The sequence below is a fragment of the Clarias gariepinus genome, chromosome 22 (assembly GCF_024256425.1).
Source record: "Clarias gariepinus isolate MV-2021 ecotype Netherlands chromosome 22, CGAR_prim_01v2, whole genome shotgun sequence".
NCBI lineage: Eukaryota > Metazoa > Chordata > Actinopteri > Siluriformes > Clariidae > Clarias > Clarias gariepinus.
Genome location: NC_071121.1, coordinates 21,570,996 through 21,588,912, shown reverse-complemented (window position 1 = coordinate 21,588,912; position 17,917 = coordinate 21,570,996). Strand labels below are relative to the sequence as shown.

Below are 17,917 nucleotides of genomic sequence, written 5' to 3'. Positions count from 1 at the left end.
AATATCCTAGCTTACATCTCCTATTTGCGTTTACACACACCAGACTGTATTACCCACAATGCATCTCCCGCACTGGACTACACTTCCGTAAACAGCAGTCATAAATCAACGTCTCTCTCCCGCTACACTGTTTTATCTGAAAATTAGCAATAAACATCGCCAATGACACTCGTGTGAGCGCAAACTAACCGAATCACTGCTGTAAAGTAAAACAAACAAACAAATGAACCAGCACCTTAGCTCTGAAAAGATTTGCGACAGAGCAGAGTTTCTTCAGAGATTTCTGCGCGCGCGTGTGTTTGTGAAGGGGGTTTCACACACACACATAGCCGGCACAGTGTCAAATTATGCGCGCACACACACACACACACACACCGTGATGAGGAAAAAAATAGATTTTTAACCTCTGTATTAGGAATTTCTTTTGCTTTACTTGTGCGCGCACACGTGTGTTATAAGAAACAGTATAACAGTGCGCTGTACACACGCGCTTCCGAACACAAAATAAAATCACACACACACAGGGTCACAGTGTTATAGTAAACAGTACACGCGTGCACAGATGTTGATTATACCAGTAAGAGACGAACACTAAGACCCAGCAGGCGAGACGATTCCGCAGCACAAGAGAGATAAAAACCGTTGGCTCAGTGGTGATCACGTGACGCTCGCCATTAAAACAAGAAGCGCATGTGTGAAACATGATACTCAGTGCTCGTAAACCAAGACAATGCTCGTTTTTCAAGTCAAAGTGTATGAAAAATCTTTGCTCGTGTTCAAAGGCCGCAGATGCTGAAAAGTAAGCATCACACTATGATGTTACCCAATGTGATGTCACTGAACGTGTCACTGAATATAATATAATGTGCAAGAGTGAAAGATGTGTGTGTGTAGAATAGGGGAAATTTTATGTTAAGACTTCCTAAAAGCTGGTGTGTGTGTGTCTGTGTATATGTGTGAGTGTGAGAGGTGTGAGTGTTAACATTTGTGATGTACATGAGTATGTGTGTGATGTATGAGTGTGTTTATGCATGCATGCCTGTGTCTGTCTTATGTGTGAGAGAGATGTGAGTGCGTATGTGTGTGATATGAGTGTGTTTGTGCATGTATGTATGTATGAGAGAGTGCGTTCGTAAGTATGTGAGTGTTAACATTTGTGATGTGTAGGTATTAAGAGCACCAAAAAGTCCGAAAAGGGGGGAAAAATTAATCCCTAAAAAAACAAGAGGGTCCTGCGCACCCTGTGCTTGGGCCCTTATAAGAAGAAATAAGTAATAAAGTACTTGCTTTTAAACACAGCTAATCTCAAAACTTTCTGATACCACTTCATGTGAGCACTCAATAGTAAGTACTGGCCAAACTCTACATTTTTGCGCCCGTCACTTTTAAAAGAGGGCGTTACCTCGTAGCTCTGACGAACCCAGAAGTGACTCGTGCTTGATCTTTCTTGTCATTGATCGTTTGAAGCGCCTGTTAATTCACTTACTGGTGTTGAGACACAATGTCAGCGTTAAGCAGAGTCGTGAAGAAATTGCCTTCTTTTCTGGTGTTTAATGATGAATACACCCGAAAAAATATTTGGCGTTTTTTTTCTTTGCTGTTTCACTTATAGGGTCGTTACTGAAGGGACTGGACTTGGTCCCGAGCTCGTACTTCAGCAACAGCAGAAACCTTCTGAATGTGTAAGTGCAGACGTGTCACCTGGTTAAACTGGTTATTCTAGTGTGCATTATGGTGTGTTATGTATGATGTCGCCTACCCTCGCCTTTTATACTGTGCAAATGAGAAACAGAAAATAAACAATCATATACAGTGTAAATTTCTTTGTAAACCAATTCTAAGTCATTTTTAAGTTAGTAGTATGGAAGAAACACTCTCTTGGTTGTTAATTGCTTTTTTATTCTGTTTTTTCCAGAAATTTTGTGAAATTTTCCTGGGGATGGAACCTAGTCCTGTTCCTACCGTTTATATTTCTGTCCAACTCCTACAACAAAACGCCTCATGTCTCTTGTGGTAGCCACAGCTATTTGGTACTTCTTCACCGAGATATTTTTCTACATTGAAGATGTCACGGGAGCATGCTACGAGTCGCAAGACATGCAATCGATCCAGGAGGGATTCGGCACAAAGGCAGAGTGTAAAAGTGCCGGACACCTTTGGGACGGTTTCGACATTTCTGGCCACTTCTTCATTCTATCTTACTCGACGCTCTTAATCGTTGAGGAGATAGTTCCGATACTTCATCTTGTTCAACAGTCCCAAAACAGAACCACTGTCCTTGATGCCCTGTACCTCGCACTCAATGCTATTGCAATCATCTGGGTGTGGATGTTTGTTTGCATCTTCCATACCATGATCCAAAATATTCTAGGCACTTTTTTAGGTGTTTTGAGCTGGTACATAACATATAAAGTTTGGTACATGAACCCTTTTTCACCGGGACTCCCTCCTTGCTATACAGCTCGAAAACAACGTGACTAGACTAAACACAGTAGTTTACAACAACTTTAAGTGCTGCAGTGGAACAAACTGGCATGCAAAGCTATGACTTGATGGTAGACCAGGGTTATTTGCAGGTTTACTACATGTGTTGTCTGAAAGTCTAGTTGTTTTCTTATTGATTGAATTAAATATTAAACATAAATAGGTTAAGAAAAACAAATGTGTTAATGTCTGAGATTTCTTTAGCATTTAATTCAGACGAAAAACAGACTTTTCATACACATTCTTAATTGCAGACGCTGAAATGCACAATACACAATTACGCCAGTGGGCCCAGTTTTCATGACCTCGCCTAGGGCCTCACAACCCCACAAACCAGCACTGTGTTCTTGTATATCAAAGTGAATGTCTCCATAAGAAATAATGGAAACTTAGATTATTTGTTCCAAAACCTAAAAATATTCAAATAAAAATAATTAATACAAAATGTAAAGAAAAAAAAAAAAGAAAATATAGTTGTGAGCAATGATGATGGGCCCAAGCACCCTGTGCCATCGCCACCCGGGGGGCACAGCACAACCTGAGTGTTTTATTTCAGTGTCTTTGAATGTGTATTTGAAGGCCTCAAAAAAAGCCATCGCAGAAGAGCCCACTTGCACACATTACACACTATACAGGGATATGAGTTTGGGCCCTAAATTTTTGTTGAGTGCGTTAGAGTGTGTTTGTGTGTGTGTGTGAGGGTTAGAATGTGTGACAGCGAGAAAGAAAGGTGTGTGTGTTTGTGTGTGTGTTTCTGCGTGCATGCATGTGAGAGAGATGCGAGTGCGTGAGTGTTAACATTTGTGATGTGTGTGATATATGCATGCGTGTGTGTGTGTAAGAAAGATATGAATGTGTGAGTGTTAACATTTGTGATGTGTCTGTGTGTGTATATATATATATATATATATATTTTTTTTTTTTTATTTTTTTTTATGGCAAATGCTTTAATGCTCCTTAGCTTACCAGTAAATTAATTTATGAAATAATGTATAAATTTATAATTTTATGGTGTCAAAATGTGTCAAACCTGTCCTGTGACACTGTCAATTAACATACCTTACTTTAATATTAAATACAAAGTGTGTTTAAGTCAAACCAGGATTTGATCAAATTTCTTGTGAATGAAGGCGTAAAGATGATCGACATTTACAGATGACTTTAAGCACAGTACGGTGATGAGACAGTAAAATAATTGAATGCAAATGTTTTAAAATAGGGCAGGATATCCGTGATTGACGATGTGTACTGTGTTAAGACCCACAAAAAGTCCAAAAGGGTGGGGAAAAAATTATAATAATGCTTAGGAAAACAAGAGGGTCCTGTACACCCTATAGTGCTTAAGCCCTTATAAGAAGAAATAAGTAATAAAGTACTTCCTTTTAAACACAGCTAATCTTAAAACTTTCTGATATCACTTCATGTGAGCACACAATAGTAAGTACTGGCCAAACTCTACATTTTTGCGCCTGTCACTTTAAAAGAGGGCGTTACCTCGTAGCTCTGACGAACCCGGAAGTGACTCGTGCTTGATCTTTCTTGTCATTGATCGTTTGAAGCGCCTGTTAATTCACTTACTGGTGTTGAGACACAATGTCTGTGTTAAGCGGAGTCGTGAAGAAATCGCCTTCTTTTCTGGTGTTTAATAATGAATACACCCGAAAATGTTTGGCGTTTTTTTTCTTTGCTGTTTCACTTACAGGGTCGTTACTGAAGGGACTGGACGTGATCCCGAGCTCGTACTTCAGCAACAGCAGAAACTTTCTGAACGTGTAAGTGCAGCCGTGTCACCTGGTTAATTCGCTTATTATACTTAGTTAATTATATTCTCATGATAGTTCTGTGTATTATGGGTGGTGTAATATTCTCATGATAGTTCTGTGCGTCTGAGTGGTGCTGTGACGGAATATATTAAAGCTAAAAATGTCATTTTAGTCTTGTTTACGCAAGTCTCACGTCTGAGTGGTGCTAATGAGCTAGCCCACGTCACCTAGCTCCTCCATGCTGGGCTCCAGGTAACCCTGGTAGAGAACAGTCAGGAAAACAGTTTTGGATAAAATAACTTTAAGTATTGTATTTCAAAATATATCTGACAAGAAGGTTTTTTTTTAAGAACAAGAAAGCATAAAAGTGGGACAAATAATCCATGCTGATCAGTGATTGGTTAACGTGAGCCATGCTGATCAGTGATTGGTTGACTGGACATATGCTGATCAGATTAATTTAAGCCATGCTGATCAGTGATTGGTTGATTTAGCATATGCTGATCAGATTAATTTAAACCATGTTGATCAGTAATTGGTTAACCTGGGCCATTCTAATCAGTGATTGGTTGACTGGACATTTGCTGTTCAGATTAATTTAAGCCATGCTGATTCGTGATTGGTTAACCTGAGCCATGCTGATCAGTGATTGGTTAACCTGGGCTATGCTGATCAAACGCTTCTGTTTATGCTCTTCTGTGAGCTGTTTCACCAAGTACATCCTCAGACCACAAAATACGAATCACTGCACGCTGTTCTTCTATTTTTGCTTACACAGTGGTTACAAATGAACTGATATCACACGTTCACACCTGCACAGCAGCGACCGGGGAAACAGTAGCCTTAAACGAAAAGCGCTGATGCGACCAACAGAAGTTTTATGTAACTGGCCTGTGGATAATTTTTGACAAACTCAGCAAAAATTCCTGATATATACATACATTACCTGTAAAAAAATTGCAGTATTTTGCAATTGGAAAATTGCATGGGTTCATATCAAGATTTAGATTTTTATGTGATTAATTTCGCAGCTCTAGTGTGCATTATGTTGTGTTATGTATGATGTCACCTACCCTCATCTTTAATACTGTGCAAATGAGAAACAGAAAATAACCAATCATATACGGTGTAACTTTTTTCGTAAACCAAGTCATTTTCAAGTTGGTAGTATGGAAGAAAACCTTCTCTTGGTTGTTAATTGCCTTTTATTCTGTTTTTTTCCAGATATTTTGTGAAATTTTCCTGGGGATGGAACCTGGTCCTGTTACTACCGTTTATATTTTTGTCCAACTCCTACAACAAAAACCTTATCTTCGTGGTCAAACGCCTCATGTCTCTTGTGGTAGCCACAGCTATTTGGTACTTCTTCACCGAGATATTTTTCTACATTGAAGATATCACGGGAGCATGCTACAAGTTGCAAGACATGCAAGCGATCCAGGAGGGATTCGGCACGAAGGCAGAGTGTAAAAGTGCCGGACACTTTTGGGACGGTTTCGACATTTCTGGCCACTCCTTCATTCTATCATACTCTACGCTCTTAATCGTTGAGGAGATAGTTCCGATGCTTCATCTTGTTCAACAGTCCCGAAACAGAACCACCATCCTTGATGCCCTGTACCTCGCACTCAATGCTATTGCAATCATCTGGGTGTGGATGTTTGTTTGCACCTCGGTATACTTCCATAACATGATCCAAAAGATTCTAGGCACTTTTTTAGGTGTTTTGAGCTGGTACATGACCTATAAGGTTTGGTACATGAACCCTTTTTCACCGGGACTCCCTCCTTGCTATACAGCTCGAAAACAACGTGACTAGACTAAACACAGTAGTTTACAACAACCTTAAGTGCTGCAGTGGAACAAACTGACTGTTGTTTAACTGTTATTTGCAGGTTCACTACGTGTGTTGTCTGTTGTTTTTCAAGGTTGTTTGTGACCAAGGGATCTGTGTGATTTCTCGTGGAGTTTTTTTTGGCAACTGGTGTTCCAGAACTGACTCTGTAACCGGAGAGCTTCTGCAGTATCTAAAGCTTATTGTTGCCATTGAAAATATGTGCCAACTTTCCATAGCGCTTTAAGCATGCGTCCCAAATCCAAGTCCAGTTGTTTTCTTATTGATTTATCGATCATTTAAAAAAAATCTATAACACTACAGTATAATACGCATGGGCAGCCAGCACATCATCTCTTATCAGGAAATTATTTTTTAAATTTGTTTAGAATTTTTACTAACACTTTGAATTTTTATTATTTTTAATATTGTATCATGATATTATTAGAATTGCAATACAGATCGAATCGGCACCTAGGTATCGTGATAATATCCTATCAGGGTCCGCGGTGATCCTTACTATTTATGCCTATGTTGTGTAGTATGTGTAGCTGAGACACTGTGTGTTTTACCCATAATACACTGCTAGCAAAGATCTTCAAAGTTTACAGGACTGTGTAAAGAAATAAAAAGTAAAAGTAATTGTGTCATCTTATTTATAGCAAAAACAAGAGGGTCTATTTGTTTCTACTGCAGCTCTTTTGAATTCTTGATTGGTCAGAATGATATATTTTTATCAACACATTCGTTGTAATATGTTATCATTTATACATCACATCAACCTATTCACTTGTATGACAGGCATCTGATAAAAACATATTGGAAAAACTTTAATGGTGATTAATTTTTACGGAAGGAGTCTCCAGTGTCAGCTCCTTTTGGAACAGCTTTGTAACCACTTTTTGCTCAGTAACATAAAATGTTGTATTTTATTTGTCTGATTTCAAGCACGGAAAATGTTAAATGAAACTGTAATTGATTTATTTAGTTTAATTCTAATTTTCTTATTATAATACTTTTTTAATGGACCGTTTGGCAAATCGCTGACATGAAACAAATAAAACTTGCGTTATTAAAAAAATTATCATCTCCAAGCTCAGCTAAACTATCGGCATGCTCGATGAGTGCATTGATTTATGAGGTGCACCATTTTATTATTTCTGAATTATCTTAATAACTCAAGGATACTTAGCTACATTAGTCATTGTTGCTTTTCTCACTATTCTCGCTTTTTTGATTCTGGGTCTGTACGTGTATTTATATACGAGTTGCCATGCTTTGTTAATGATTGTGTCGTATATTGTCGAACACTAGAGGTTAGGATAGTTTATAAATGCTGCCTCATTAAGTCATTTTGTTATAATGTAATATGTGACCCATTATATTTCATTAGGTATTACGTTGCGCAGTAGGAATCTTCAATTTCGGCCAAAATTAGACGATAAATAACTTAACTTCCTGACACTGTATCTAAGCAACTGGACATGATACAGTAATAAACTTGGAATCACAATGGAGCTTATTAAACAAGTAATCTAAGAATAAGCCTAACTCAAATCTCCCACAACGCCACTTAATACCTGATTTGATGTGATGGGTCACATACATGTTTTGTGTAAATGCTTTTCTTTACAGATAAATGTTTTATTCCGTTTGTAACTGATATTGATTAGGTCATATTTAGACTTGTATGCATGCATTACAATTGTTTGCAAATGCAGCTTGTTATAACAGTACCTCTGGGTATAATGCACATTTTCCTGTTGTACGTTCTGCGATTTATAATTCTGAAACATACACTGAATATTTATATGACGTCATATATTATGATGCTTCATGGCTGCCTGTATGACTAAAAGTATTGAATCATCTGCCTTTTAGACTTTTTTGGCTGTTTTAAATAATAAGTTTACCTCTTAAAGTCACGATTACTCATCCTAATGTATATTATTTATAAACTATTAATAATAGAGTTATTAAGGTAAAAGAGACAGTATATCATTAACAAGAGTGAAACTTGAAATATGTTCCTAAACTTTCAAGGGGTTACACTTTTACATAGTGGACCTGCCTGTTTTATATTTGGGACCGACTGACAACATTTCCCTGTAAAAGCTGCACAAGTAATAAAAACCTTTTTTTGTTTTTTGGTTAGAGTGTTTTTGTCCTTTAATTCCTCATAAAAAAATGGAAACCATTTAATCATATGCACTGTACTATATAGAAATTATTTATTTTGTGTATTTTGTATGTATTTAACAAATGCTGTGTGTGTGTTTAAAATTTAATTTACCATTTAATTAATGCTTTTCTTTTAAGCTGTGTAATGTTATGGTATGATGATAATATGATACTGTATATGATATAACGTCTGATCAGTCTGTATTTTTTTTATGTATTTATATATATATATATGCTAAAAGGCTCTGGTAAGATAAAAAAAAAAAAACTAACTAGGTTTATACCCCAAACTTTTTTACTTTCATCATAGTAGTTTTGTGAACAACTGCCTCATTTCATACCAGGTTGAAATGCTAAAACCTGTTTTGTAAAAAAAAAACTTAAATGTACAGCTAATGCTTAGATTATATAAGGAAACGTCTTTTTTATGGAAATGAAAATGATATTGATATTTTTAGATTCATATTTTCCATGGTTTGGGTGAATAAATACACATGAGATATTCACATTATCATTATTAGAGCCAAAGCCCTATGACATTAGCACAATGACGACATGACTATGATCATACACACACACACTACACACTACACATCCTACACAAATGTTGACCGGCCCAGGCACCTGCACCACTACACTCGGCAACAAACACATGCAACGATGATTAGCCTAACCTGCGTCATCGCCACAGTGGTTAGTACCTACCAAAAGTAGTCCAAGGAAGGGCAACCGGTGAACTGGTGACAGAAACATGGGTGTCGAAGGCTCATTATTCCACATGGAAAGCAAAGAAGGGCCTGTATCATAATGTGCTGCAAAAGTTATCACTGGCTATGACAGAAAGGAATCAGAACCCACAGAGCATCACAGCTTGCTGTGTTTGGGGCTGTATAGGAGTGCCCATGCAGAACTGTCCCGGGGAGCAATGGGAAAGGGTCACCTGTATCGATAGGGCATTTTTCCTTTTTGCATGTGCCTTAGCTGGGCAATATATGGCTCAAGGATGCACTATGGGAAGAAGGCATGCCAGTGAAGAAACTGGTGATGCTCTGGACAGTGTTACTTTGTTACACATACTGTAACACCTACCAAAATATTGTTGCAGACCAAGTATTATGGCCTCTTTCAGGAGGATAATAAGCCCTCCCACACTGTAGACTTATTTACGAATAGATTGAGGAACATGATAAAGTGTTCAAGGTGTTCACTTGGCCTCTAAATTTCCCGCATCTGAATCCGATTGAGCATCTGCGGGATGTGCTGGACAAACAATTCTAATCAAGAATGCCCCACCTTGGAGCTTAGAGAACTTGGTGCCAGATACCACAGTCCACCTTCAGAGGTCTGGTGGAGACCATGCCTTGATGGTTCAGAGTTGGTTTAGTAACACCAGAGAGACGTACACAATATTAGGCAGATCATTTTGTTATGGCTGATCGGTGTAAATAACATACCATGAGAGATTTCACACAAGCCTATGATATTGCGTTTAAAATACATAAATTATTTCATATTGTTACTGTATCAGATGTTTAAAGGAGAAATATTTGTTGTTTTCCCCATAAATGTTTATTGCCTTCCTCTACTATGTACTTTTATCTTTTCTTTTTATCCCTGCTATAAAATTAGCTTTATATAGGATGTGTTTTTATGGGTTTTATAGGCATCATGGATATTTCCAAAAATTTGAACATAGTCCACTTATTGCAATATTGCCTCAGATTAAATAGGGGTAATAAAACATAACTGATCATGCTCCTATAAAAAAAAATAATCCTTGATGGTATAGGGCGAAGGCGGCACAGTGGTGTAGTGGTTAGCACTGTCGCCTTACACCTCCAGGGTCCGGGTTCGATTCTTGGCCAGGCTCGATTCCCGTCTTTGTGTGCATGGAGTTTGCATGTTCTCCCTGTGCTTATGGGTTTCCTCTGGGTACTCCAGTTTCCTCCTGCAGTCCGAAGACATTAACTGGTGTTTTCAAATTACCCATAGTGTGTGAATGAGTGTGTATGTCTGTGTGCCCTGTGATGGATTCCAGGCCCCCCGCGACCCTGAATACAGGTAATGATGAGTGGGTGAGGGTGAAGGGCGGTGCGATGGCTTAGTAATTAGCACTGCAAGGTTTGCATGTTCTCCCTGTGCTTGGTAAGTTTCCTCTGGTTGCTCTGTTTTCCTCCCACAGTCCAAAGACATGCTGGTTAGATAACTGGTGTTCCCAAATTGCTTGTAGTAGCATTGCTTGTGAATGTGTGTACAGTATGTGTGTGTACCTTGCCTCATGCCCTAAGTCTCCCGGGATAGGCTCCAGGCCCCATGATTAAGTGGTATAGACGATGAGCAGGTGCGTGAGCGTGAGCAGTGTAGTGCGATGAGGCACAGCATAGAGCAAAGTAATGAAAAAAGGTAATGTTTTAAAATTGTTGCCATATTTCTTAATCTTCTTATTTACTGGTTTTACTGGTAAACAAGTCGAATGAAGGTTCATCATTGCCTCCTCCACCTCCAAGCTATGAGGAGGCCACTGCAGGTAACTCCACACCATTTCTGCTCTTCATGCTCTTTTCTGCCCCCTTGTGGCTAATGCTTTAAATCGCACACATTTTAAATGGAAATTTATACAGGTTTAGCTAAAAGAAACAATATGAAACAAGACAGTGCAAGGATAGTTCAATATATATATTTTTTCAAAATCAATTTTATAAATCAAGGCTAGAATGTGAGGACATCATAGGATCTCTATTTTAATCATAGCTCAGGTGATGTATGTTAACATGACTGTAGAGGGCAGTGTAGTCTAATGGTTTATAAAAGCCTATCCAGTCATAAAAACCTCTCCACCTCCACTGGAGCCAAGAAAGAAAACAAGCATCTTAAGACAGCTCTTAAGGCCTGCGGATATCCTAAGTGGAATAGCTTTTAACAAAATAGCTTCCAGATCCACTGAAGGACGACAGAGTGAGCTGAGACTCAGAGCCAACGGAAAAACCTTATCATCCAATTAGTGCCTGGAGTGTCTGAGAAGCGAAAAAGGATTTCCTAAAAACACCACATACCAGGTCATTTCAAATCCACAAACACACTAAGACAGAGACTTGTCCACACCTAAGACCGGGCACTGAAACATAAGAAGAGAAATTGAATATATGCAGTGTGGTGAAGAGTGTTCAGAGCTCTACACTGGGTAGACAAAACAACGTCTCAGGATCAGACTCACCAGTGTACCTTCACCTGAAGGACTAGAGGATCACATTTGAGGACAGAAATGTACAAATCTTGAACAGAGAGGATAGATGGTTTGAGATAGAGGTTTGTAAGAGGCTATCTATGTAAAATTAAAGGTCTTAGGGACAACCTGTTTCCTATTTTTCCTACTCCACTTCACCAGAAAGGCCACATGAAAGGACCTACCCTGCTCTCTCTGGTCATTATGTTTTAACAACTCCTCCTAATCCCTCTCTTTATTAGAGGTCTTCCTAACAACTCTCCCCCTCACCTACTCTCCTCTATGCTCAATGTCTTCATTCTTCACCTAACCAGCCCTTTCAGTCAGGGGAGGATCGTTGACCTTAGAAGATACAAATACTGTATGGGGAATCTTATTAACTTCAAAACAAGACTCCAGTCAAGGGGTCGCTCAGACTAAAGAAACTACTTGGATAAGTCATGGAACATCCCGACCTAACAAGGTAGAAATCCAGTTGGGCAATTTTGGTTCAGGCAGCTAATGCTCTAGGTTGTCGATCTGAGCATTTAAGGCTTCAGGTTGTGAAGCTGCCACACCAAATACTACCCAGCCACTGCATGCCGTGCCAGTCTCAGGGTTGCATCACAAAGGGCATCCGGCATAAACCCTGTGCCAAGTTGTGTGCGGATTGGGTGGTTTGCTGTGGCGACCCCTTGACTGGAGTAAGCGAAAGAAAGCTTAAGAAAGAAGTACAGTTGACATTGATCAACTTCCAGATAACCTCACGTGGGTGACTAAGAACCTTCACAGACATCATCTTTTTCATGTACAGGGCCGTGGGGCTTGGCGCATATCCCAGGAGATATGGCGCCAATCCATCGCAAGTCAAACACTACACGCAATTTGGGAACACCAATTAGCCTAATTTTTGAAAATTTGAACTGTGGGAGGAAACCGGAGTACCTGGAGGAAACCTACCAAGCACAAGGAGAATATGCAATTTCCACCCACACAGAATCACCTGTGGCGAGAATCAAACCATCAGCCCTGGAGGGACGAGGCCACAGTGATAAATCCTACACCACCATGACACTCCTTTACAGACACCTATTCATGAAATGACATTAAATCCTCCCATGGGGAAATTATAAATTTTTTAGGTCACATGTAATTATTGGTGTACTGTAATCATCGCATGTAATTTATGATGTGAGTATGCTATCAAGGATGTGCTTGGGAGCAGAAGTCAGTGCCCCATGTGCATGCAAATTCACACACTCATTATACATGAGTGTGTGAATTTGCATGCACATGGGGCACTGATAAAATAAAATATCATATTATAAATTATTGTCTGGCTGAAACCGCTGCTCTCAGGTTTCTCCAAATGATCAGGAAGTATTATCTGCATCAGAACTATTTTTGTTACTGTTTCCCCTTGCTTAAGCAATTTCTTCCAAGCCTAAAGCATCCAGAGACAATATTATTAGACAATCAAGTCGGTATCTAATGATATTTCTTTTGCTCATTAACACCATATTGGATGTTTAAGGAGGAAGCTCCAGTTACTGTGGCACAAATCCTAATGTTCAATTCAATTCAATTTTATTTGTATAGCGCTTTTAACAATTGTCATTGTTGCAAAGCAGCTTTACACAATCAAAAGAATTATTTAAGTCTGTATGGAATGTAAGTGTGCATGATTTAAGATGAGCAGATTGTCCCTGGCGAGCAAGCCGCGGGTGAAAGTGGCAAGGAAAAACTCCCTGAGATGGTAATAGGAAGAAACCTTGAGAGGAACCGGACTCAACAGGAAACCCATCCTCAGTTGGAGGTTTATACTGTGTGTTAGGTGGCAGCAAGTTGAGCTATAACAGTTGATAATAATTGATGTTAATATGGAGTCCAGGTAGTTATTGGAGACTCAGAGAGACTTGTAGGTAATAACAGTCTTGAACTATCGAGCAACAGACAAGTTAAGTCCTCAGAGAAACAGCTGTCAACACGAGTCAAGGCCAGAACTGTCTTTATAGTAGAGTGAAACCGTCCCCATACACCAGAGGCATCCCAGACAGACACACAGGGCATCCATGCAACGAGATCTCCAACTAGAAGCGGGGCACCAGGATGGGTCAGACAGGTCCGGAGGGCAAAGGGAGTCACTGGCAGCTCAGGAACGACATGTGTAGCTCGACATAGAGAGGGAAGAGAGAGAGGGGGGGAGAGCAGAAGAGGAGAGATAACATAAGAGTTAGGTATGGTCGCAGTCACATAATGTATAATGTGAATGTATACAGTATTTAGTGTAGAGTGCAAGCAGAGACTCCGGCAGGACTAACTATGACAGCATAACTAAAAGGGAGAGCCAGAAGGAAACACAGACATGAGGGTTTCCTGAGATGTAAAGCAAACAATCACCTCACCGTCAACAAACCTGAGTGATCAATGAGAGTGGGGAAGACAGCATCTAAACATACCAGTTCACCATAATACTCTACATCCATGAGTCCCCCAGATCTGCCCCTTTACCCAAGACAAATCAATTTATAAAAATGCTTGGCTAAATAAATAGGTTTTTAGCCTGGACTTAAACGCTGAGACTGTGTCTGAGTCCCGAACACTATTTGGAAGACTATTCCATAATTTGGGGGCTTTGTAAGAAAAAGCTCTGCCCCCAGCTGTATTTTTCATAATAGGCAAGGCGGATCGTAAGACACTAGCAGTTCGCTCAGGTACTGCGGCGCGAGACCATTTAATGCTTTATATGTCAAGAGTAGTATTTTAAAATCAATGCGAAATTTCACAGGGAGCCAATGGAGTAAAGATAAGATAGGGGTGATGTGCTCATATCTTCTGGTTCTAGTGAGGACTCTCGCTGCTGCATTCTGGACTAGCTGAAGCTTATTTATGCAAGAGTCTTAGGCGCCATAATATCTTTAGTACAAATTTTCTTATGTATGTTTATTATGTTTGCATTATTATGTAATAAATAAAAAAACTATTATTAAACATAATGTAAAAATTGATAAATGAAGAAGATTACAGAAGAATATTTGCATGCCTGTAAAAAAAAGCAACATAACAGATCAGTTTTTAGATGGAAACAAAAAACCTAATGTAGGCTCCTGGGTTTTGCATGAAAAAGTGTGACAAAGCTACCCAAAGAACTCTGCACAAAGAGAGTTTACTCTCTTAAGTTTATTTTATATTTTCTTTACGACTCTTAACAGACATAATATCTAAAGAAGATATTAGTCACATTTCTTTTTTAGATTGTTGTGACTTCTTGCCAGCGTGTGCTGTCAGTCATATGCACCTCATTCTTCATATGTGGACTGATCCTGGCTTTTATTATTCCTTTTGGTCATGTAAGTATAAAATTTTTATAAAAAAGACCATCCTGATTGATATTGTTTGCATAACAATTTTAGCGGTATTGCAATATTAACTATGCAGGTTCCTTGGTTGCAAGCTGTGTTTGCTGGTGTTACGTCCCTTATATGTATTTGTAAATAGGGATATTAGGGGGTTTAATATTAGTTGCTTATTGTTTGTTATTTTGGCCTGATCGGCTCCTGAAGTCAATTCTCCCACTTTCATTTGTAAAAATCATTGTTTTTCTATTAAACTATTGCTTATTTGCGTTAATAAGGTTAATTATATTGCTTTCATGTTGTGCCTTCACCCTAGACGGGGCGTAACATAAATTGGGGGCTCGTCCGCTACACACTACGTACCTTTCCATCAGCAAAACAAGGTCAATTTAGCATCATCATGGGAGGAAAATCAGGTTGCGTGATGTCGAAATTTTAATTTGATAAGTTTACAATCGCCCCCACACATGAACAATTTGAAAAGTGCCGTAAGGATGATTTATTACTGATTGTGGATTTCTTTGATATTATCATTCCTCATACTGCACTTAAGAGGGAGATTAAAGAGGTGTTGCGCACGGAGCTCACGAAACAAAGGATATTACCGGAAGCGGGTGTGGTTTCAGGTTTTGCTTCTCACCTTGAACTATCTGACGGTTTGGGTGCTGCTAAGGCGGAACTCAAATCTGACGTAGTCTTTGGTATAGATGCCGTTCCCCCATCTTTATTGGATGATAAAATGTTGGCAGTCCGCTTGAAAGATCTAGAGCTGGAACTCAGCCGCCAACAATATCAGAGTCAGCTGCTACAGATCCGAGACGCACAGAGCTTGAGACGCAGCGTGATGTTCGTCGGAAAGAGCTCGAGCTCCAGTTAAAGAATGGCCAACCTCTGAGTTCCTTTCCAGAGGCAAAAGGGTCTCCCTGCAGCGTCGCAAACAGCACCGCTAAGTTCCTCTGAGTTCGATATTAGCAAACAAATCTCGTTAGTTCCGTCATTTAGGGAGAGTAAAGTCGACACGTACTTCACTGTTTTTGAACGCATTGCGACCACATTACAGTGGCCTAGGAATATTTGGCCTTTGCTTTTGCGGTGTAAACTGTTAGGGAAAGCACAGGAGGTGTGCTCTGCTCTAACGTTAGAACAAAGTTTGGATTATGACGCGATTAAAGCGGCAGTGTTACGTGCATATGAATTAGTTCCGGCTTATCATCAAAAATTCAGAAGACATGTAAAATTACCCAGTCAAACGTTTGTTGAATTTGCTCGAGAAAATATTATTGACCTGCATCAAGCAAACACGGAAAGAAATCGCTGAATTGAGTCTTGTTGGGTTCTGAACTGCAGCATTATTAACACCTGGAAAAATAGTGCTTAGTCCTCAACTTCACAGAAGAAGTGCGGTCAAAAACAAAAAATCATGAATGTCCACAATTGGAGATCACATTGGAGATGAATGGTAAAAAAAAAAAGAAAAGAAAAAAAAATTGACAGTAATGTAGAATGTGATGGGAACTCACAGGATTGGGACTAAATGGTTGTGTGCTCATCGGAAAACCACTTGTTAGTGAGACCAATCTAAGACTTGTTAGTGAGACTAACTAAAAGATTGAACTTTGGAACGATGGAGAACAGTTACGTATGTGGTTGGAGTAGTTTGACCCTATTCCAGAGTGATGGGTGGATCAGGATAAGAAGGGAAGCACATAAAGCGCCTGTGGAGACAGTTTTATGATCTGGAGTTGGTTCAGTTGGTCAGGCCTACGTTCAGCAAAACTATGTGGCAATAAAATGAAGCCAGCTGACGGCCTGAATGTACTGAATGACCAGGTTATCCCGTCTTTTCTTCCTTGATGGCATAGACATATTCCAGGACCCAATTTGGAAGCGACCCAATGTGTGTTGTAATCAAAGGCCAACAAAATAAATATTTAAGCATGTTAGCAGAAATGTCTAAAATTTGGACGTGGACATATTGCATAAAAAGGTAAAAATACAACTAATCCATGATGAGTCATGGTAATTTAAAACTTCACCTCTGCCATATTCAAAACAATATTAACAAGAAGTGCAGTGAGCCTCACAAGATGGAGATACCTTCCCAACACAATACAGCATGAAGTACTGTAACTCCATGTTCCCTGTAGCCTCCTTTCTTTGTTCGATTCATAATTCAGGTTTGAATGATCCTGTTCACTCAGTGTTTCATTGTACTGTTTGGTCCTTGAGGTAAGCTTCTCTTCTGCTCTGGTGTTCACCCCAGATCTTTGTTCTGTATTTCTGAAATGGGATGTTGAGAACTACAGCTTTGAAATAGAGAATATTTTGTCTGTAACTAAAGAAAAATGTTACCTATACAGTGCCAGTATCTCACATGTGCTGTAATATAAAGCAGGAAACTGAAGACTTTTTGTCTGAAATAGATTTGCAGTTACTGTATGTTACATGAAAAACACCTACACGAATAAAACAATCGTTACTAGATACATTTCTTTAGGCTGTTCTGCAGTTTCTGTGTTTCTCTCTTGTAGATCTACATAAGATCAATGTGCACATACTGTAGGTAATTTTTATGTTACATATTTGGTAAAGCTTGTATACACAGCTAATATACTGTATGTTTGTTTTAATGCTTTTTCGAAAACTATGTTTCTGCATGAGTGGTTTATACAGATTTTTTTTGTACTGTATTTGCATAATTCTCATGACTTGCATGAAAATTACTTATTTATGATAATCTTCCTTAACATTGTTCAACTGTTCATGTAAACTAGCTGACAGCCAAAAATATTTTTAATAAGACTGTAGTGGGGTGGGGGTGGGGGTCTTGGCTGTATGTAATGGTTTAAACATTCTAGATATGTGAGCCATGAAGCAAGCAGTCTGATCCCAGTTCCAAGTATACTGGGAAAACTTTCGACCATGATGATATCCAAGCACTAGTAAAACACTGGGATGAGTGCTTCAGTGTGGCAGGAGATTATATCAAGAAATAAAGATTGTTTTTTAATCTGGTTTGACTTAAACTCCTCCAAGGTCGGGGTACTCTTGTTTCCTCCCACAGACTAAAGTCTTACATTGTAGGCTGGTTGGCATT

The 17,917-nt window shown here is 39.1% G+C and overlaps 1 protein-coding gene and 1 pseudogene across 1 annotated transcript; both read left to right on the top strand.

Annotated features, from left to right (window-relative positions):
• The first annotated feature begins 1,501 nt into the window (after positions 1-1,501).
• Positions 1,502-2,547, top strand: LOC128510810 (acyl-coenzyme A diphosphatase FITM2-like; annotated as a pseudogene).
• A 1,465-nt stretch (positions 2,548-4,012) lies between these two features.
• Positions 4,013-8,226, top strand: fitm2 (fat storage inducing transmembrane protein 2). The gene is made up of 2 exons (XM_053482011.1): positions 4,013-4,256; positions 5,472-8,226. The coding sequence occupies exons 1-2, from the start codon at positions 4,078-4,080 to the stop codon at positions 6,064-6,066; spliced, it is 774 nt and encodes a 257-aa protein (XP_053337986.1). The 5' UTR covers positions 4,013-4,077; the 3' UTR covers positions 6,067-8,226.
• The last annotated feature ends 9,691 nt before the right edge of the window (positions 8,227-17,917 follow it).